The sequence below is a fragment of the Notolepis coatsorum genome, assembly GCF_963971535.1.
Source record: "Notolepis coatsorum genome assembly, chromosome: 1".
NCBI classification, from domain to species: domain Eukaryota; kingdom Metazoa; phylum Chordata; class Actinopteri; order Aulopiformes; family Paralepididae; genus Notolepis; species Notolepis coatsorum.
In genome coordinates this window covers 98434859-98457101 of record NC_140165.1, presented here as the reverse complement: position 1 = coordinate 98457101, position 22243 = coordinate 98434859, and the positions used below count along the sequence as shown (strand labels likewise).

The 22243-nt window shown below is 44.8% G+C and overlaps 2 protein-coding genes across 2 annotated transcripts in view; one reads left to right on the top strand and one right to left on the bottom strand.

Moving 5' to 3' along the window:
- LOC311244422 (uncharacterized protein) overlaps window positions 1-2732 on the bottom strand; it is a gene marked incomplete at both ends in the record, with an annotated part of 43478 nt that extends 40746 nt beyond the window's left edge. Inside the window, one exon of the mRNA XM_084333919.1 lies at window positions 2641-2732. Coding sequence (XP_084190045.1) covers window positions 2641-2732 — 92 coding nt within the window. The remainder of the gene's footprint in view (window positions 1-2640) is intronic.
- LOC311229844 (ankyrin-3-like) overlaps window positions 2678-22243 on the top strand; it is a 69357-nt gene continuing 49791 nt past the window's right edge. The window contains exons 1-8 of the mRNA XM_084315917.1: window positions 2678-2807; window positions 7941-8095; window positions 10287-10498; window positions 11047-11251; window positions 15840-15936; window positions 18406-18634; window positions 20851-20976; window positions 22014-22136. Of these exons, the coding sequence (XP_084172043.1) occupies window positions 2731-2807; window positions 7941-8095; window positions 10287-10498; window positions 11047-11251; window positions 15840-15936; window positions 18406-18634; window positions 20851-20976; window positions 22014-22136 (1224 nt within the window). The 5' untranslated portion in view covers window positions 2678-2730. The remainder of the gene's footprint in view (window positions 2808-7940; window positions 8096-10286; window positions 10499-11046; window positions 11252-15839; window positions 15937-18405; window positions 18635-20850; window positions 20977-22013; window positions 22137-22243) is intronic.

Here is a 22243-nt window from a genome sequence, read left to right as displayed (position 1 = left end):
ACAACTGTTGCCTCCTCAATTATATGGTTGACATTAAACCAGAGAGAGCCAGAGGCACAGGAGTTAAGGACACCCTTGTTTATTCCACGTGTCTTGTGAAAGCCACTAACACCCATTGTTCCATTCTAGATCTAAGGGACACTTTGGCTAAATATAATAAACCTAAGTGGACAATCAATCACCCAAGTACTCTTTCTATCGCATCCAGAAGAGAATGGTCTCCTTTTCATCAAATGGATTTGTTGTCATTGTGTCAAGTAAAAAAGAAAGTCTGGTCTGCTTATTGCAACGCCCATTTCAGTCATACGCTAGCATCCCATTGTTGACAACTGCACACTAGTTTTGGTCATATTTAACAAAATAGAACAGTTCAGAACTGTTCAGAAATCAGTTCAAATGTAACTGAAATGTTTTAAATATGAATGGCCGGTGCTGTACGCATGACGCATGCTCTTGCAGTGGTGAAACCAGGGATGTGCACAGTTAAGGGCTATTGTTGCCCGGGCAACAGCCGCTTACTCTGATTTGTCTTTAGCCTATTAGTCTTTTTTTTTTTTTTTTATAAAAAAAAAAATGAACAAGCAGCAAATACAGGGAGGGGCAAGAAGGCAAGAAGGCCCTGGTGCCCCCACAGTTGAAAAACGTCACGCTAAAGTGACGTTTTCCAGATTAGAGCAATTCTCCACTTGCACAATCTCAAAGTAGCCATTTCCGGCTGACTTCCGGTTGCCAATGGCACTTCCTGTCCCATCCAAATACATTGGTTTTAGCTACTTTTCTCCCCTTATTTAAACAACTTTGTCGTCACAGAGAGGCAATGAAACGTTTGTATTATTATAGTATAGAATGTATTTAATAAGCAAACGTTTGTCAGCAGGGTTTTTTGGGCTGTATTTCATGTAAAAACGTTTACTGTTAGTTTCCTTGCTCAGCCAGCATTAGCTAACAGAAGCTAGTGGTTAAACAGGCCGGATTAGCTTTGAGCTAACTATCTTTCCCAACCCATGTATTCATTCCATTCTAAACATAACGTTAGTTTACAAAACATGACCCGTCTATATAACGTTGAGGAACAAATTATATAGACGGGTAATGTCTGTGCACATCCCTGGGTGAAGCGCTTGAAGACCTGCGATGACGTACAGGGATTTCTCTCGCTCCAGTCACGCTCCACTGCTCCTGCCTCTTCCCAATAGGCAATGAATGAAATATTATCGTTTTTTATTGATTTTTTCCATCAACAATGGGACCCTTGCGTTGAGAGGGTAAAAGGCAGCCATGATTGTTCGTTGTCTAACATGACTGCTGCTGGCCTGTCGTGTTTCTGTATTCCATAACACATTTTGTCCAGTCTGTGTGGTTGTTTGTTGTTGTTGTTGTTTTTTGGATAGTGTTTGGACTACTAGGGTTTCACAGTCCCTTCATCACAGCCATACCCTCATCCACTGCACAAAATAATCTCACTTTAACCAGTTACTCTTAGTCTTGTGTTGAGATTAAGTGATTAGTGAGATTAGTGACAGTATTTTACCCAGTGACTCAGTCTTGTGTTGATATTAAACGAGTGATTAGTGAGATTAGTGACAGTATTTTAACCAATGACTCAGTCTTGTGTTGATATTAAACGAGTGATTAGTGAGATTAGTGACAGTATTTTAACCAATGACTCAGTCTTGTGTTGATATTAAACGAGTGATTAGTGAGATTAGTGACAGTATTTTAACCAGTGACTCAGTCTTGTGTTGAGATTAAACGAGTGATTAGTGAGATTAGTGACAGTATTTTAACCAATGACTCAGTCTTGTGTTGATATTAAACGAGTGATTAGTGAGATTAGTGACAGTATTTTAACCAGTGACTCAGTCTTGTGTTGAGATTAAAGGAGTGATTAGTGAGATTAGTGACAGTATTTTAACCAATGACTCAGTCTTGTGTTGAGATTAAAGGAGTGATTAGTGAGATTAGTGACAGTATTTTACCCAGTGACCCAGTCTTGTGTTGAGATTAAACGAGTGATTAGTGAGATTAGTGACAGTATTTTACCCAGTGACTCAGTCTTGTGTTGATATTAAACGAGTGATTAGTGAGATTAGTGACAGTATTTTAACCAATGACTCAGTCTTGTGTTGAGATTAAACGAGTGATTAGTGAGATTAGTGACAGTATTTTACCCAGTGACTCAGTCTTGTGTTGATATTAAACGAGTGATTAGTGAGATTAGTGACAGTATTTTAACCAATGACTCAGTCTTGTGTTGAGATTAAACGAGTGATTAGTGAGATTAGTGACGGTATCTTGACACCAGGCAGACCACTCCTTCTGTTTCAACATAATGTGCAATAAAATAAATAGTCTAACTGTTTGAAGAAAAAGAGGCCCTAAGACTCAATATAAGATTGAGTTACTGATTAGGATTGTTTTGCAGTGTTGACATCAGTGATCATGCATCTTGGCCACTTGTGCATGGTGGGAGTGAGAACCATGAAGCGGCTGCTTACCTGCTGACAGTTTCTCATGTCTTAAGATAAATAGGTGTTATTTATATTCTAATTAGTTTGTTTCCCCCCCCCCCCCCCCCCCAGTTTCCTGGTTAGCTTCATGGTGGACGCGAGGGGCGGAGCCATGCGGGGTTGCCGTCACAACGGCCTGCGCATCATCATCCCGCCCAGGAAGTGCAGCGCGCCCACGCGGGTGACGTGCCGCCTGGTGAAGAGGCACCGGCTGGCCACCATGCCGCCCATGGTGGAGGGGGAGGGCCTGGCCAGCAGGGTCATTGAGGTGGGGCCCTCTGGAGCCCAGTTCCTCGGGTAAGAGCACAAGGGAGGGAGGGAGGGGAGAGAGAGGGATGAAGGGAGGGAGGGAGGGAGAGAGAGGGATGAAGGGAGGGAGGGAGGGAGAGAGGGATGGATGGAGGGGGAGGGAGGGAGGGAGGGAGGGAGGGAGGGAGGGAGGGAGGGAGGGAGGGAGGGAGGAGGGAGGGAGGGAGGGAGGGAGGGAGGGAGGGAGGGAGGAATGGATGGATTAAGGGCTGGATGGCTAGAGGGAGGGAGGTGGAGAGGAATGGAGGGAAAGAGGGAGGGAGGGAGGGGGGATGGATGGAGGGAGGGAGAGAGGAATGGAGGGAGGGAGTGAAAGAGGGAGGGGGGAGGGAGAGAGAGGAATGGAGGGAGGGAGAGAGAGGATTGGAGGGAGGGAGGGAGATAGAGAGAGTAGAATGGATGGCTTAACGTGATGGATTCCTGAAGGGAGGGAGGGAGGGAGGTACATTCAATATCAAATAATTTTTTACTAGAGATGTATTGCATCCATTTCTACTTTTACTTGAGTAAAGTACTTTCCATAACTGCAACAACAACAAAAAATGCACACCGCGTGTGAGAGAGAGAGAGAGAGAGAGAGAGAGAGAGAGTGTGTGTGTGTGTGTGTGTGTGTGTGTGTGTGTGTGTGTGTGTGTGTGTGTGTGTGTGTGTGTGTGTGTGTGTGTGAAAGTGGGTCAATGGTACGCGTGTGTTCTAATTATCCTTTGAATTCCTTTGAATGAGAAGCTGATAATTTGCTACCCTTTCATATTTTTCAGCTTAATTTCCTCCCTGCCTCTCGCCTTTTACTAAACCTGTCTCTATATCTCTACCCTCTGCTTCCTCACAGAGTCAGGGAGAGATCTCTCGTTGCTCTTCAGCATGCCTGGTTTCATTTTATAACCTCTGCGATCTAACTTGAACCTAACTCTTCCTCTCACCCTTACAAAACAAGCTATTTCGATTAACCCCCCCTCTCCCCCCTCCCAGCTGCAGTTAAGGGCACCATGATTGATTTGATATGTAGTCTGGTTCCTCCACTGAATGAACACCCCCCCCCTGGTGGTGATGTCTGAGATCACACGTATGAAAACACACACAAGCAGAGGTGCAGATAAAGCCCAATGCTTCAGATAAAGCCAACCCATGGTTGTACGTAGCTGCTGGTGAAAATTAAGATTATGATAATTGTACTATGTAACATAGAAACCCATGGTCCTCTGCGAGTGTAAAGCAGTTGCATAGATTCTATATATTGATATTAATTAATAGAGTGACCATTTGGTTGACCATTATAGGGTTTCAACATCAATCGCTGCTGCCGTCTTTAAAGGAACACGGCAGCATTATGGGAAATGCGCTCACCGTCTTCTCCAGAGTCACACAAGAAGATAGATACCAATTCCCTCTCTGTGCGTTCAGTAGAAAGCTAATCACTCGCAAGCTAGCCTAGCTTAGCACAGATGAACGGAAGTGGATACGGCCCACTGTCTTGTCTGACTCTGGAGAACACAGTAAGTGCATTTCCCATAATGTTGGCGTCTTCCTTTAACAATGATCTCCTGGTTTTCAACGAGCACATGAGAAACATAGTATAGACCACCGCAACACTGCCGGTACGTTCAGCTCATGGGAGAGCGCGGGGGGAGAACATGAATGAATGTTAATGAGAGACGTAAGTGGTTGTAGCTATGGCTGTGGGGGGAGTAGGTGCAGAAAAGTGAGTATAGCGCGGCAGAGAAAGTGCTGATCGACTTGAGATTGGTCTCTCTGTGTTCAGGAGACTCAGGCGTATAAGAAAGTCTATTGGATCATGTCTCCAGCGCCCCCACAGCCGTAGCTACAACCACTTAATGTCAAGGCTCTCATCCACATTCATTCATTTTATCCCCCCACACTCTCCCATGAGCTGAAATACAATAAATAAGTGTGGCGGTGTGGTCCAAGCAACTGCTTTGCAACCTCAAAGAACGACAGGGTTTCTATGATGCAATGTGAATCTATTGTGTATAATCTTATTCTTTCGCAAGAAGAGGCTACAAAAACACACTGCAGCCAGAGAGGGTCGTGGGTGATTCCGAGCTCTAAATCAAACCCATTATAAATGTAAACACACCCCCCCCAGAGGCTTCGACTATACGTCCCCGAGGTTATTATTGCCCGCCTGTTCCACCCTGTGTGTGCTCTCTCTTCCTCACTGCTGCGTACGGACGCTTGGCTCGCGCAGTAAGCTGCACCTCCCCACCGCGCCGCCCCCCCTTAACGAGGGCGAGAGCCTGGTTAGCCGCATCCTGCAGCTGGGGCCGCCGGGCACCAAGTTCCTCGGGTAGGGCAAAACAAGTCAACAACAACAACGACAACGACGACAACGACGACAACGACAACAAAGCAACACATATGAAACAATCCATGGATGCTAGCTATAGTCCCATTCTGTTCAGCACCTTCCCTTGTGGTTCTGTCGGCAGGGTTTCCAGCTACGTCGTTCTTGTAACGCACGTGGAGGACCGACATTCACTTAAAGGAACACGCCGACATTCGGGGAACTTAGCTTATCGTCTTCTCCAGAGAGAGAGAGACAAGGAGATAGATACCAGTTTCCTCTCTGCGTTCAGTAGAAAGATATCTGGCTAGATATCTTCTTGTCTCTCTCTCTGGAGAAGACGGTAAGCTAATTTCCCAAAATGTTGGCGTGTTCCTTTGACATAATAGTTTTCCACTATGGCCCTAACTTAAAGAAAATAAGAGAATAATTGTAGGCAGTTGCGGTCAACTGGAAAACGTGGCTCCAACCGGTTTTGTTCTGTTTACCAAAAGGTTTTTATAATGAACTAATCGGGCCGCCCTTTTTAAATGATGTCATGGTGGAGAACAGCCTTCAGTTGAAATGTTAAGTGGATGTTGATCCTCTAAGTGTGCTCCAAGAATGATGTAACCTACAACCCTCTCTCTCTCTCTCTCTCTCTCTCTCTCTCTCTCTCTCTCTCTCTCTCTCTCTCTCTCTCTCTCTCTCTCTCTCTCTCTCTCTTATGTATATATTAGAGGTGGGCAGAGATTAATTTTTTTAATCTAGATTAATCTATCTGCAATCCTGGATTTAATCTAGATTAATCTAGATTAAAATGGCTAAAAAAAAAAAAGAAAACCTGCCGAAGGCATTCAAAATATGTGTGTTCTACCCAAATAATGACCAGAAGTAAGTCCTTACTTTTTCTTTCCTCCTTATGTTTCTCAGGCCAGGTGGCCCATTACACCATGAGCCCATCTCCCGTTTCCAAAATGCATTACAGACTGTTTGAAAAAGCTGTTTTGCTATGATAATTGGTAATGAAATATCAAAATAATGTTCAATAAGATGTACTTGTGTTTAATAAGTTGTTTTATTCAGAAGTTAACACAAATAAATAATATTACCAGTACAGTACAGCAGTGGTTCCCAAAGTCGGGGTCGCGACCCAAAGGTGGGCCGCGAGCAGCCACGGGAGGGCAGCGAGATGATTTCCAAAAAATAAAAATAAAAATAAAAAATCGTCAGGTCACTGAACTTAGAAGCAGGCCAGGACAGTGTTTCTAGTTGTATTCTAAAATTATATTCTATTGTATTCTAAAATGTGACTATATGGTTTTATATTAACTTAATAAATAAACAAAAACGAAAAATCTACTTATTTCAACGAACATTTCAAACTAAATAACAGATTATGCACATAAAACGCTGAAAACAACCGAAGCAACAATAGTATTTTAATGAGGCTATTATTATTATCATTATTATTTTGCAACAAGTTAGCCCTCTCATAAATAGCACATATAAATGAATAACTAACTTGAACTAACTTAATAGGATTGAAGTGATATTTGGCTTAAAAAATCGGTTGCATGGCAAAAAAAAGAAAAAAAAAAGCCTGACGATGTGCATTGGGCCGCGGCTCTCTGACGCCGTATTTTCTGGGCCCCGGCCTGAAAAGTTTGGGAACTCCTGCAGTACAGTATCTAGCACACTCTCAGGAGCAAAACAGAAAGAATCATTTCAAACTTGAACTATGTGACATGGCTTGAATCAACTGCTCCAGTGGAGTTGCTCAGTGGCCAATGGTGTCAACTGTGGTTGTACTGGGCAGCTCCCAGGTGTGAATGGAACTGTGTGAATGTGAAGCAGGGCGTTCCTGAAAAAGAGCATCTGTGCTCAGCGAACCTACCCTGGGTAAATAAAGGTAATTTTTTTTTTTTTCTTTTTTTTTTTTTTTGATTAATGCGTTAATTATATTATCGCGCGATACTAGTATAGCGTTAACGCCGTTAATGGCCCAGCTCTAATATATATATATTAGGGATGCTCGATATTGGCTTTTTTACCAATACCGATATTCCGATATTGTCCAACTCTTAATTTCCGATACCGACATCCCTAATATATATATATCTTTATCTCTCTTTATCTATCTCTATCTCTCTCTCTATATATATATCTGTGCCCTGTGCTGCTGTCTTGTGTTCCCTGTTTCACCATTACTCATTGCATTTTAGATACGTCTCACATTGCATCGCTGTTTCCTCCCTATTCCCTTATTTTCTCTCTCTTCTTCCCTTCTTTCCTCCCTCATCTTCCCTTCTTCCCTCTCTCCTCTCTTCCCTTCTTTCCTCTCTCTCCTCGTCCCTTCCTCCCTCCCTCCCTCCCTCTAGCCCCTCTTCAGTCCTGTGTTTGGCCTTGTATGTTTGTGGTCTGGTCTTGCCGGTCCGGTCACCTCGTAGACGTTGTGTCAGTCTCTCATCGTTCCGTCTGACACTCTGGTCTGTTAGCATGCTGCCTGTAGACGTGTGTCCCAGCTAGACCGTCTCTGTTGTTGTGCACGCAGTCGGGTTTTAGTCTCCAGCCTGATGAATGCACGCACGCGCGCGCGCACACACACACACACACACACACACACACACACACACACACACACACACACACACACACACACACACACACACACACACACACACACACGCACACACACACACACACACACACACACACACACACGCGCACACACACACACACACACACACACACACACACACACACACACGCACACACACGCTCAACAGGGACACTTCTCGAGTGGCTCACGCTGGCCCTCTGCCCTCCTCCCCCTCCAGGCCAGTGATCGTGGAGATCCCCCACTTTGCCGCCCTGCGGGGGAAGGAGAGGGAGCTGGTGATCCTGAGGAGCGAGACGGGGGAGAGCTGGAAGGAACACCACTGTGAGCACACCGAGGAGGAGCTCAACCAGATCCTCAACGGCATGGAGGAGGGTGAGTCTACGGTACACCCTGGGGGTTAGAGAGACTGTCCCCACGGCATGGAGGAGGGTGAGTCTACGGTACACCCTGGGGTTAGAGAGACTGTCCCCACGGCATGGAGGAGGGTGAGTCTACGGTACACCCTGGGGGTTAGAGAGACTGTCCCCACGGCATGGAGGAGGGTGAGTCTACGGTCTGGACGAGGGTGAGTCTACGTTAGAGAGACTGTCCCTATGGCATGGACGACAGCCTGCATGCCCTGCCGAAGTGTCCTTAACCAGCGTTTAGACTCAGTTAATACACTGTCTGTGGTCGCATTAGACGGTCAGGTCTACACAGATAGCACCTTTAGAAAGTCATTTTATACTTTCCTAGCTAAAGAAAGTAGAGGGACTGTACTCTCAGATGATTCATAATGTCCATTGTATTTGTGCTTTACAAAATGATTAAAAATGGATGTATCATTATGCTTCTTTATCTAAGGGCTTCAAAATGGCTTCCTAAGAGCCCCTACTGCTACCAGCCCTGTATCTAACCCTCTCTTCTCTCCATAGGGGCCCCTACTGCTACCACCCCTGTATCTAACCCTCTCTTCTCTCCATAAGGGCCCCTACTGCTACCACCCCTGTATCTAACCCTCTCTTCTCTCCATAGGGGCCCCTACTGCTACCACCCCTGTATCTAACCCTCTCTTCTCTCCATAAGGGCCCCTACTGCTACCACCCCTGTATCTAACCCTCTCTTCTCTCCATAAGGGCCCCTACTGCTACCACCCCTGTATCTAACCCTCTTTTCTCTCCATAGGGGCCCCAGCAGCTACCAGCCCTGTATCTAACCCTCTCTTCTCTCCATAGGGGCCCCAGCAGCTACCAGCCCTGTATCTAACCCTCTCTTCTCTCCATAAGGGCCCCAACAGCTACCAGCCCTGTATCTAACCCTCTCTTCTCTCCACAAGGGCCCCTACTGCTACCAGCCCTGTATCTAACCCTCTCTTCTCTCCATAAGGGCCCCAACAGCTACCAGCCCTGTATCTAACCCTCTCTTCTCTCCATAAGGGCCCCTACTGCTACCAGCCCTGTATCTAACCCTCTCTTCTCTCCATAAGAGCCCCAACAGCTACCAGCCCTGTATCTAACCCTCTCTTCTCTCCATAAGGGCCCCTACTGCTACCAGCCCTGTATCTAACCCTCTCTTCTCTCCACAAGGGCCCCTACTGCTACCAGCCCTGTATCTAACCCTCTCTTCTCTCCATAAGGGCCCCTACTGCTACCAGCCCTGTATCTAACCCTCTCTTCTCTCCATAAGAGCCCCTACTGCTACCACCCCTGTATCTAACCCTCTCTTCTCTCCATAAGGGCCCCAACAGCTACCAGCCCTGATCTGACCCTCTCTTCTCTCCATAAGGGCCCCTACTGCTACCAGCCCTGTATCTAACCCTCTCTTCTCTCCACAAGGGCCCCAACAGCTACCAGCCCTGATCTGACCCTCTCTTCTCTCCATAAGGGCCCCAACAGCTACCAGCCCTGTATCTAACCCTCTCTTCTCTCCATAAGGGCCCCTACTGCTACCAGCCCTGTATCTAACCCTCTCTTCTCTCCATAAGAGCCCCAACAGCTACCAGCCCTGTATCTAACCCTCTCTTCTCTCCATAAGGGCCCCTACTGCTACCAGCCCTGTATCTAACCCTCTCTTCTCTCCATAAGGGCCCCTACTGCTACCAGCCCTGTATCTAACCCTCTCTTCTCTCCATAAGAGCCCCTACTGCTACCACCCCTGTATCTAACCCTCTCTTCTCTCCATAAGGGCCCCAACAGCTACCAGCCCTGATCTGACCCTCTCTTCTCTCCATAAGGGCCCCTACTGCTACCAGCCCTGTATCTAACCCTCTCTTCTCTCCACAAGGGCCCCAACAGCTACCAGCCCTGATCTGACCCTCTCTTCTCTCCATAAGAGCCCCAACTGCTACCAGCCCTGTATCTAACCCTCTCTTCTCTCCACAAGGGCCCCTACTGCTACCAGCCCTGTATCTAACCCTCTCTTCTCTCCATAAGGGCCCCAACTGCTACCAGCCCTGTATCTAACCCTCTCTTCTCTCCACAAGGGCCCCAACAGCTACCAGCCCTGTATCTAACCCTCTCTTCTCTCCATAAGGGCCCCTACTGCCACCAGCCCTGATCTGACCCTCTCGTCTCTCTGTATACAGAACTGGACTCGCCAGAGGAGCTGGAGAGGAAGCGTATCTGCCGCATCATCACCAGAGACTTCCCACAGTACTTTGCGGTGGTGTCGCGTGTCAAGCAGGACAGCAATATGATTGGTCCGGAGGGAGGCGTCCTGAGCAGCACCGTGGTGCCCCAGGTCCAGGCCGTGTTCCCAGAGGGGGCCCTCACCAAGAGGATCAGGGTCGGCCTGCAGGTAACAGCTGCTGGACAGTGTGGTGCTCGTACCAGTGCTGTAGTGTAGTCGACTCACTAAATCTCGAGCCCGAGTCCAGTCCCCAGTGTTAGAGTCCGAGTCACCAAAGAAGAGCCCGAGTCGAGTACGAGTCGAGTCCCCGCCACCCTAGTCCGAGTCCGAGTCCAAGTCATCGAGGTTGAGTCCACTCCACTCTGGCAGTCAAAGAGCTGACATTCAAATAAAAAAAGGTCTACATTAAACATAAATGACACAGCGGTCACCGTTTTAGTTTATTTACTTTGTGACACAATAGCCAAACAAATGCACTAGCCATCAATATCTTATACCAAATGATTAGGGCCTATTACAAAAAATATAAAAAAATAAATAACTGTATTTATCAATTAACAAGTCTGAGTCCGAATGCAGTCAATGCTTGAGTCCAAGTCCGAGTCATCAGTGCTCAAGTCCAAGTCGAGTCACGAGTCCTGAAAATCAGCCCAGGACTCGGACTCCGGCACCGCAACACTGGAACGAGGGTAACCTCAGTGTCTCCCCTCCCGCAGGCCCAGCCCATGAGCCTGGACGTGGTGCGGAAGCTCCTGGGGAACAAGGCCGTGTTCAGCCCCATCGTCACCCTGGAGCCCCGCAGGAGGAAGTTCCACAAGCCCATCACCATGACCCTCCCCGTGCCCACGAGCAGCTCGGACCCCGCGGCCAGCGGCTTCGCCGGAGACACCCCCACCCTGCGGCTGCTCTGCAGCATCACAGGTCAGAGGGCGGAGGAGGAGTGATAGACCACCGCAACACAGAGAGAGCGGGGGGGGGGGGGGGGGGGGAGAAAATGAATGAATGTGAATGAGAGCCTTGACATTAAGGCGAGACAGCACCCCCAAAATCGCCTTTTTGCTTTTTTTCCCTACGATATTGAGATTTTGTTATATTTTGCTTCCTTAACATTTCAAACTTATGTCCATAGATCACAATTACAATACAGAACTTTGAGGTTGTTTTCTGAAAAACTAGTTTTTATGCATTTTACTTACACACAAAGACACGGAACTCCATTTCCCTAGTACTACCTACACACACCAAACTTTCCACATTTCTTCCCATCCATATTATGCTTCTTATTTCAGAGGGGTTTGTTGATATATCATTCATAGCCGGGTTTATAGTACATTTTATACCAAAACTAGGCGAAAATGTATTTTCTTATGACAGTAGACAGTATTTCCTGATGTATGGGCTGATAAGAGGACATAGCCACAATCCCCTCTGAAAAAGTTCATTTTGAATGTATCAACAAAATGAAACCAAGTTTTTGAAACTGGCATTATCCATGCTGGTGATGCGAGTCTTGTCGATATATGCAAATGTGCGCATATTTAACACTTTCACTGCCCAAGTTTAATTCATTATTAGTCCCCTGAATGCCCAGGGCCACTTCAATGTTAGCTTTAATATCGCCTAAGCTATGTTTAAAATGATGGCTATGTGTCTAATCTGCCCGTCGCTTATCAAAGACTCATTTTCCAGTCAACATTGTCGTAGCAGATTGTTTTTTTATCGGTTCATTTCCGTTTTCTACCATTCTGAAAAGCACTCGGTTTCACGGAAAAAAGAAGAGATTCCCTGATAATCGCCTTTTCCTGGAATATTCTAGAACGTTGTCATTTTTCGGCCTATTTATGAATCGTTTTCAAATAAACGCTAGATTATCGGTACACATGCACGCTCTTGCGGCGAGCTGAAAATCGAGTCTCCTATTTCCTGACGGCGCGCACAGTCAAACAGCGATATCACATAATCACATAAAAGCTTATATATCCGTGAAAACGGGTCTGATTATCCTTAGACTGGTAACATAGATTCCTTACCTGAGATCAGATGGTATCCAAATGGATTATTCCAATTCCTGATCGCCATTCGAAAAAATCGCTCCTTTTAGTGATCCACTGTGTATACCAGGGAGGGGCAACTGGCGGCCCGCGGGCCGCATGCGGCCCTCACCGACGTTCCATGCGGCCCCAGGCCAATATTTAAAAAAAAAAAAAAAAAAAAAAAAAAAAAAAAAAAAATTATTTTTTTATTTTTTTTATTTTTTTTATTTTTAAAAATTTTTGTATTGTATTCGACTAAGAAGAGTTGGCAGTCAACTATGGCTCCTTTCGATCGATTAGTCGACTATTTGACTAATAGGGGTCAGCCCTAGTGTGCACATATTCAACGCTGTTGAAAGTGCCGTGCAGCAATATGGGGGTTTTGATAAACTGTCGGCTGTTGTTACCGATGGATTCGCCGGGCTTCTAAGGCAGAGTGGCGTTGAGTGTCCAATGCTGCACTGCATTATACATCAGGTAAGTTCGCTAACATAATTTCCATCTATTGTGCGTCACTATAATGACCAATGCGAGTCGAGTGTAGTCAAATTATATGCGAGAGTCGTTAAATCGTTTTTCTTTTTTTTTATCTGATATAGGAGGCTCTCTGTGCCAAGAAGCTTGAATACAGCCATGTTATGGATTTGGTTACCAAGGTTACCAATCTAATTCGTGGAGGCAACAGGTCACTAAACCATAGAAAGTTTGTCTCCTTTTTGGAAGAGATGGACACTGATTATGGCGACTTGCAGCTACACACAGAAATCCGATGGCTGAGCCGTCGGAAAGTACAGGAGCGACATTGAAACACTGCAAATGCAATTCAATGATCGGTTTGAAGATTTCAACGGCATGCAGTCACGGATAGCGCTGTTTGCCGGCCCCCTCACCGCTACGGTGTCAGAGCAGCCCCCACCGTTGCAGCTTGAACTGTGCGAGCTACAGTCAGATCCTTTTTTTCAAGCAAAGAGAAATGAGAGGGGAATTTCGTTTTGGAAACTGCTACCTGAGCCCCGCTTCCCACTCCTCAGGGACTTTGCCCTCTCTATGGCCAGTATGTTTGGGAGCACATACATACGTGAGAGAAATTTCTCAAACATGAAGCACATCAAGTCAAAGGAGAAAAACAGGCTGTCGGATGAAACATTATTTCATCTGATACAGATTGCATGCACAAACATTGAAGTTGACATTCCTGCTATTGTGCGCCAAATGGAGAGACCACAAGTGTCTCATTAAAGACAGGGGGGGGGAGGAGATGATGAAGAGGTGTAGAGGGGGGGAAGGAGATGATGAAGAGGTGTAGAGAGGGGGGGGAGAGATGATGAAGAGGTGTAGAGAGGGGGGGGGGAGATGATGGAGAGGTGTAGAGAGGGGACCATTATTATTATTATTATTATTATTATTATTATAACCATTATTGACCCACTGTGGGGCGAGGGTGAATGTCATGCCAGTTTGATAAAGGGTCAATGGGAGGCATGTAGTATTGCACTTTACTTTACTTGCACTTTACTTGTTTACTTTTGTAGTGTTCAGATAACACTAATAACACAAACACAAAGCAGCATTCCTGCTGCATTTCACTACAACAGTAAATCAAAAGTGCAATAATAAATGATTTTGTTAAATGTATAAACTTGTATCCTGCTACTAAACAAAACATTCCTGAGTGCTTCATATCCATAACATGCATTTCAGTGTTATAATGTTTTGTTTAGTAGCAGGATAAAAGTGTATACATTTAACAAAATAATTTATTATTGCACTTTTGATTTACTGTTGTAGTGAAATGCAGCAGGAATGCTGCTTTGTGTTTGTTGAGCAGTGGGCTTTAAGTTCATACATTTATTTTATTAGAAGCCTTAATTATAATTGATCATTTTTGTATATATTTGGGGTTACAGCAATACTTTTAAATTCAGCTGTTTATAAATTCATAAAGTTGAAATTGCATTACTAAATGCATTTGAAATGGAATAAAAACAAAGTTACAACAAATTATAATTGTTTATATACCTTATTTATCACATCTGTGACTATTATGGGCTATTTGAGTGATGGGGTACTACTGGCGGGACTGCCGATAAACAATGCGGCCCCCCAGATTGATTGTGGACATTTTGTGGCCCTCACCATATACAAAGTTGCCCACCCCTGGTGTATACTATAAAACACATTATTCCCCGCTGCTCCGAGAGTCCAGCATAAAGCTGGTAGTCGCCGGTTGCATGAGTGAGAAGTAAAATGTGGAGTGCGGGTTTTTTTTTCTAATTCATTTTCATTGAGTTCAATCCAAAAGGGTGAATTACCATCTGGGAGACGATAGGGGGCGCTTTTTTCACATCTGAGCGCCTGAGGTAGCTGCATTTCCAACGGTAGACACAATTGATGAAATATGATTTCAGATCGCAAAAAAAAAAAAAAAGATAACAAACGAATATTCTCGTGATTGGGCATTCAACCCGGGGGGTAATAACCAGAATAATCTCGGGCGTGGCATGCAAAATGTTAATGGCGAAGTGCCTCATTTGCATATATAAACATAAAATTCTGAAAACTTGCAATATATTTTTTCTTAGTTTATATGTACATAACAAACTGGGAAAGTTTCATAGCGATATCTATTCAAATATTTGTTTAGCCTATTAGGGGGTACTGTCTCGCCTTACAGTAAGTGGTTGTAGCTACGGCTGTGGGGGTGCGGGAGACATGATCCAATAGACTTTTATACGCCTGAGTCTCCTGAACACGGAGAGACCAATCCTAAGTTGATCGGCACTTTCCCGGCCGAGCTATAGTCACTTTTCCACACCTACTCCAGAACTCTGCATGCGCAGACTGATAAACCTAGATCTCTGGACAATCCAGAGAGACTCCGTGGGCAATCTGCGCATGCGGAGTTCGGGAGTAACTCAATGTAACGCGGAAGTGCAGTGGTCTATACATGGGATGTGGTGGAGGGTGAACCCCACCTGAACTCAGTTTGCCCACCTTTTTATAAACTACCGCTACCCACACGGTTAGCCGTGTTGCTCATCCGAATGCATGCTGTACCTCGTTGTAAAGGTGACTAATCAGGCTTTCCAACGATATAAAATACAATACCAATTGGTATTATTAAAGGGGAGGAATATTCCCAGACCAAAATAAAAATTTTCCAAACTTTTATTTTAGGGGTTTATGTAGAATATAGACAGGCTCCACAACTGTGGGCATGGACTGCGGCCAGCAGCTGGAGAACTAACCAACTGTTAGGAATGTCTGACCACTAACCTGCACGGACTACAATGTATGACGTATATCATGCCAGTTAGGGTAGAGATCCTCACCTGCACCTTGTTTACACTGTTTGTATATTGCCTATATGTCTTTCCTCTATTACCCTGCCCATATCTGTACCTCCCCTCCCCCGTGTTGCCATGACGCCTGCATGTTGGAGGTGATGAAACAGGAAGTGCTACTGTTCTCCCCAGGTGGAACCACGCCGGCCCAGTGGGAGGACATCACAGGGACCACGCCGCTCACCTTCATCAGCGACTGTGTCTCCTTCACCACCAATGTGTCTGCCAGGTAACCCATACCGTAGCACCCACTTCAGGAATATAGACCAAAACATATATACCTATTCGCTGTATACGTCAGACTCAGTGTGCGCGCAGGTAAGGGGGGCAACTTAGTCACGTGACCCAGTTGGTATTACTGATTGGCTCGAACACGGTATGTTTGTATACAGCGGACAGGTCTATCTATAGCTTATGGAAGTCCCAAAAGTGCTAATTCAAGGTCAAGTGCTAATTTTAAGAGATGTTTGGAGTGATTACTGTAAGTGATTGTGGCATTATTATTGCACTGTAAAAAACAGATTTTATATGTATGCACTGTATGTGCTAATTTTATGTCTATTCTGCTCTACTATTTTATTGCACTGCACTATTGCACTATTTTACTCTGTCTATTCTATCTTATTCTTTTTATTATTGTCTATTTTTAAAACTGAATCAAACTATAAACAAAGTGGCCTATTGGGATGTTAGTGCTCATTTTATGCCTGTCTTTTTCTGCACTTTGAGCTGCAATTTCTGTATGAAAGGTGCTATACAAATAAACTTTATTATTAGTGTGGGTGACCTGGCGAAGCCAGGTTGCCACCCACACTATAGTAATCTATACTCTTTTTATTCTTTATTCCACCGATTTTGCAAACACAGCTCCTGCCAGAGCGTTCGCGCCCCATACACGTGAAAGGTATCAAAACGACCGGCTTGCTCCAGGTCACAGCGCTATTGCTTTTCGGAAAGTTTCACCGCACTGTTTGGCTACTTTAAACGGGAAAATTTTGGTCCCATTGGAAATGCATTGCAAGTTAGAGTGGTGGAGGTGAAATAATTTTTTTCCACCACCTTGGGTAAATTGCGACAGTGATCTCAATTTTGGACGTAGAAAAAAAACACATCAAAACGATGACACGGCTGTTGGCTCGCTCACAAAAGAAAAATAAATGGAATTGGACATTTCTATCTCAACTGATGACCATTTGTTTGAAGGTTCTCCTCCCCATAGACACCAATGTGTTCGCACTCTAAGAATAGGCTGGTTTTATCACTTTTCCCCCCTTGTGTTCTGATCGCCACCGCGGCCACAATTGTCGACGGAATGCCACAATATCGCACACAACCCTTCATTGCGATCCTCGGGTGCTCATGTGAACGTGACAACGCTTCATCTCTTATTGTTTGCTTGCATAGTGCATAGTCATTCGTGATTGCATCAGCCTAACAGGTGTTAGGAATTAAATCCACCCAAGTTCTTTAATTGATATAGTATGGACCAGCTGACAGATTCACAAGCGACAAAGTTCTATTTCAAACCGAGTCTTTATTGTTGATCACACAGAGAACTCTCCTGCGAATGTCATGTGAATACACATGACATGACATTATTTATACCCTCTGGACAAAGAGAAAAGGGAGGGGTGCGTGTGTGTGCGTGTGTATGGTGTGTGTGTGTGTGTGTATGTGTGTGTGTAAGTATGTGTGTGTGCTTGTGTCAGAAGAGGGGGGCTAGGAGGGTAATGACTTCCAGATGTAGCTACAGACAGCCCCACCAACCAACAAATCAAGATGGGTGCAGGAACGGGGTCCTCAGGTCACTTAAGCTAGAGAGAGACACAGACAGAGAGACGCCCAGGCCCCCCCAGGCAGCCTGCACAAGCACAGATATAAGATATCAGACATTTGACATCAAATATTACTAGATCAATGAACTAAACCTATCACAGGTGTGAGGGTACAGGCTCAAGGGTACAGCTGACCTGCCAATGACCTCTCATGGAGTTAACCCTTAATCGCCCTTCTGTGTAGCAGTACTGAATTGCTTGACAGCACCTTCTGTCTTGCGGGTTGTGTCATTGTACTCAGTAGGGATGTGCTCTTTCATTGGTCTATGTTGATCCATTGTACTCGGTAGGGATATCCTCTTACATTGGTAGATGTTGACCACTCCCCCGATCCTTAGACCACGCCCCATTAGGCCACACCCCCTTAGTCCCGAAAAACTCGGAAAAGTCTGAAAATGTTTAAAAACTCGGAAAAGTCAAAAAAATTTAAAACCCGGAAAAGTCAGAACATTTTAAAAAACTCGGAAAAGTCCCAACATTTTGAAAAACTCTGAAAAGTCAAATTTTTTTTTCAAACTGAAACGTTTTTTAATCTTTTTTTTGTTTGTTTGTCATAGAGACTCGCGAGAGACCCTCTCCCGTTGGCCGGCGGTACACAGGCATCACCCACACTTTCACAATTTCCCCCATGCGGAATTGTCTAGTTATTATTATTACTAAAGACCTCCAGAGTTCTGAGTGGGCCTGGTGGACTTCAAGCTTGAGCGGGTTCCATTCCAACATCGATGTGATATAAGATGTGATATAAGATGTGATATAAGATGTGATATAAGATGTGATATAAGATGTGATATAATAAGCAGCAATGGTCTTAACAATAAACAGGTACCAGTTTATCAAGCGTTCCTCTCCTAAATGTCCAGGTTCTGGCTGATAGACTGTCGGCAGGTCCTGGAGTCCGTCAGCTTCGCCACTCAGGTGTACCGGGAGATCATCTGCGTTCCCTACATGGCCAAGTTCGTCATCTTCGCCAAGACCCACGACCCCATCGAGGCGCGCCTGCGCTGCTTCTGCATGACGGACGACAAGATCGACAAGACCCTGGAGACACAGGAGAACTTCACCGAGGTGGCCAGGAGCCGAGACGTGGAGGTGAGGAGAGAGAGAGAGAGAGAGAGAGAGAGAGAGAGAGAGAGAGAGAGAGAGAGAGAGAGAGAGAGAGAGAGAGAGAGAGAGAGAGAGAGAGAGAGAGAGAGAGAGCAGTGGAGTGGGAGAGAGAGATATAGAGAGAGAGCAGTGGAGGGGGAGATAGAGAGCAGTGGAGGGAGAGAGAGAGAGAGAGATAGAGAGAGAGAGAGCAGTGGAGTAGGAGAGAGAGGTATAGAGAGAGAGCAGTGGAGGGGGAGAGAGAGGTATAGAGAGAGAGAGCAGTGGAGGGGGAGATAGAGAGCAGTGGAGGGAGAGCGAGAGAGAGCAGTGGAGGGGGAGAGAGAGAGAGCAGTGGATGGGGAGAGAGAGAGAGAGAGCAGTGGAGTGGGAGAGAGAGGTATAGAGAGAGAGCAGTGGAGGGGGAGATAGAGAGCAGTGGAGGGAGAGAGAGAGAGAGAGAGAGAGAGAGAGAGAGAGAGAGAGAGAGAGCAGTGGAGTGGGAGAGAGAGCAGTGGAGGGGGAGATAGAGAGCAGTGGAGGGAGAGAGCGAGAGAGAGAGAGAGAGAGAGAGAGAGAGAGAGAGCAGTGGAGGGGGAGGAGAGAGAGAGAGAGAGAGAGAGAGAGAGAGAGAGAGAGAGAGAGAGAGAGAGAGAGAGAGAGAGAGAGAGAGAGAGAGAGGAAATCCTTTGTTTGCCTGAAGCGGGATTATATCTGATGTAATGTAATAGGTATATGAGTGGAAAGCAGGTGTTGTAATGGGAGAGAGAGAGACGGTTTATATTGAGGATGAAGGAAACTAAAGAGAGAGGATCTAAATCAGGGGTGGGCAATTATTTTTCCCAGGGGGCCGAATGAGCAACTGAAAATATGTTGGAGGGCCAAAATTCCAAACTCATGCATGCATAATATACATTTTATTTCTATATAAAAAGCAGTAAATGGCATTGTTTTGACCCCTGGTAAGAGTGTATGTTATTATTTGGCAATTAAAAGGTGAGGTTAGCTTTCAAAAATATAATTTATTCAAATATAATTTATTTCCAAAATGATAAACAAAATGTGAAACATTAATAACAAAGGGCATTTTGAGTTTCATATACTATTGAAACAAGGATTGTCTTAGCTTTCTAAAGACATCACATCATCTTATAGCCAAAATAAACAAGACATGTCACTGAACTGTGTAAAGAAAAGTGTCCCAGTTTTGTAGCCTTTTTTACTTTACATGCCTATATTAAACATTTAATGTTTTCAGAACTGTGCAAAAAAAAGAAAAAAAAAATATCAAGTGTCCCATTTCAGTTGTTATATTTCCACATTTTAGTGTTCTTCAGTTATTTTTTTTTTATTCAGTGTGAGAAATCCAGTCTCTGTTGAGCTTTAACAAGTCCATCAAAGTCAGGTTGCATGTCTGAGGTGGAGATGCGAAGCACAGCTGCCAGATGTTCATCAGTGAGAGAGGATCTGTACCTGGACTTGGTAAACGTCATGACTGAGAATGTCTGTTCACATATGTAGGTGGATCCAAAGAGAACCAACATCTTCTGAGCATGTCTACTCATGTTTGGAAAGTTCTCCTCCTTGAGAGCAGAGTAGAACTCTAGCAGTGATGCTGACTTAAAGTGCTCTTTCAGTAGTGAATCAGACTGCAGGTCAATGAGTTCAAGCTGAACAACTATCAACACTGCAGGTAAAGGGAGAGGAAACTGCATTTCATCCTCAACCTTTTTGAAATCTTGAAAACGCCTTGAAAGGCTTTCACATGGCTATGCATTTCATGAGCAAAAATGCCCTTGCCCTGCAGTTGTGTGTTCAGTAGGGATGGGTACCGTTCACATTTGAACCGATACGGTACCGGTACCTATGAATCGATACCGGTACCCAACGGTACCTTTTTTCTGTACTTTAGTCTCTAAAAATGTAATCTACCTACCTCAGTTGTAAAAAAAAAAGATCCAAACTTCAAATAACCACACTTTCGACAGTTTTCGGCTTGCCCCGACTGCTTTGTTGTTGAATCAAGTCAAATTCTAGGTAAGCGTATATTGTGCGTGTGAACGTTGACATGAAAAAAAGAAAAAAAAGAAAATCTTCTAATTATCATGTAATCTTTCGCGGGCCGGTCAGAATCATCCGCGGGCCGTACAATGCCCAGGTCTGATCTAAATCCATCTGTTGTCCCTTGTAAATAACACATATCTGTCCTTGTTCTTTCCCAGGTGCTGGAGGGGAAACCTATCTATGCAGACTGCTTTGGGAACCTGGTCCCTCTCACGAAGAGCGGCCAGCATCATCTCTTCAGCTTCTACGCCTTTAAGGAAAACAGACTGGCGCTCTTCATCAAAGTGAGGAGTATTTCTTATTATTTATCTATTTATGAATGTTGTTTTGTTTATTACGTTTATTTGAATAGGGACAGTGCACATTATTCAACAGCAATGAGACAGAGTACCACCACTGTAAATATGCCAGTGTTAGCTGGGTAGCTAGTTTTCAACTGCAGTCCCGACTCCCTAGGCAAAATGTTAAATGCCAGGTAAAAACAGAATAGATAGACATTTTATACATTTTAAGAGCATAATTAAAACAGTATTTGAATATAACGGCATAGTTAAAAGTGGTTAAGGCTATAAAATACATAATTTGCTATTGGCTAAGTGGGGAAATACATAGTAGGATGGGAGAATACAGGAACGAAAAATGCTGAGACAGAACAAGGCAAGACAGGGACAATGTCAGCAACATGTAGGCATGCAAACAGGCAGACAGACATACCTTAAGTAACGCACACTACTTGTATATTTCTGTATTTCCTTTACTTTTAAACCCTTTAACCACGTCCCTCAGGAGGTCATTGTCATCATAAGGCTGTCATGGCAGAGCGAACAGTTACAGAACACTCTCTCTTACCTCTAAGTCACCCTGCTGACCTTGTGTGTTACCATATCAAATCAAATCAAATTAAATGTATTTGTTTAGCCCGAGATCACATGGAATTGCCCCCACATCACAATAGATCCATAAACCTCAGATGGGATGTTCAAAGGGGATCCCCCAACTGGATGTCGGTGATAATATAGTGTTGCTATGGATGATAGATGGATGGAGAATAGAACAGGCGAATAAGTGGTATGTATGTACACAGTATACTATTATGTGTTTCATTACATGTATATATTATATACATGTAATGATACACATTTACATACATACAGTACATGGTAGCAATAGTATCTAAATACAAAAGATACAATACAACTGAGGACGACGTACTTTAGAGCAGATCCATCGCGCCTGTGGTAGTCCGATTCGGTGGATCTGTACCATCAGTGGATTGGCTGATTCCTTGACTAACGCTGAGCTGATTGGCTGGCTGTTGCAGATCCGAGACAACACTCAGGAGCCGTGTGGCCGTCTGTCCTTCATGAAAGAGCCCAGGAACTACCGGAGCTTGACCCACAACGCCATATGCAACCTCAACATCTCCCTGCCCTCGTACAGCAAGGTAAGGCCGCTCAAAACAACAGCATGCGTAGAGCATCTTCCGGAGCAGCACTCCTGTAAGTATCCCTGGCTGTTTATAACGTTGGTTTCATGGATTTAACATGTGTA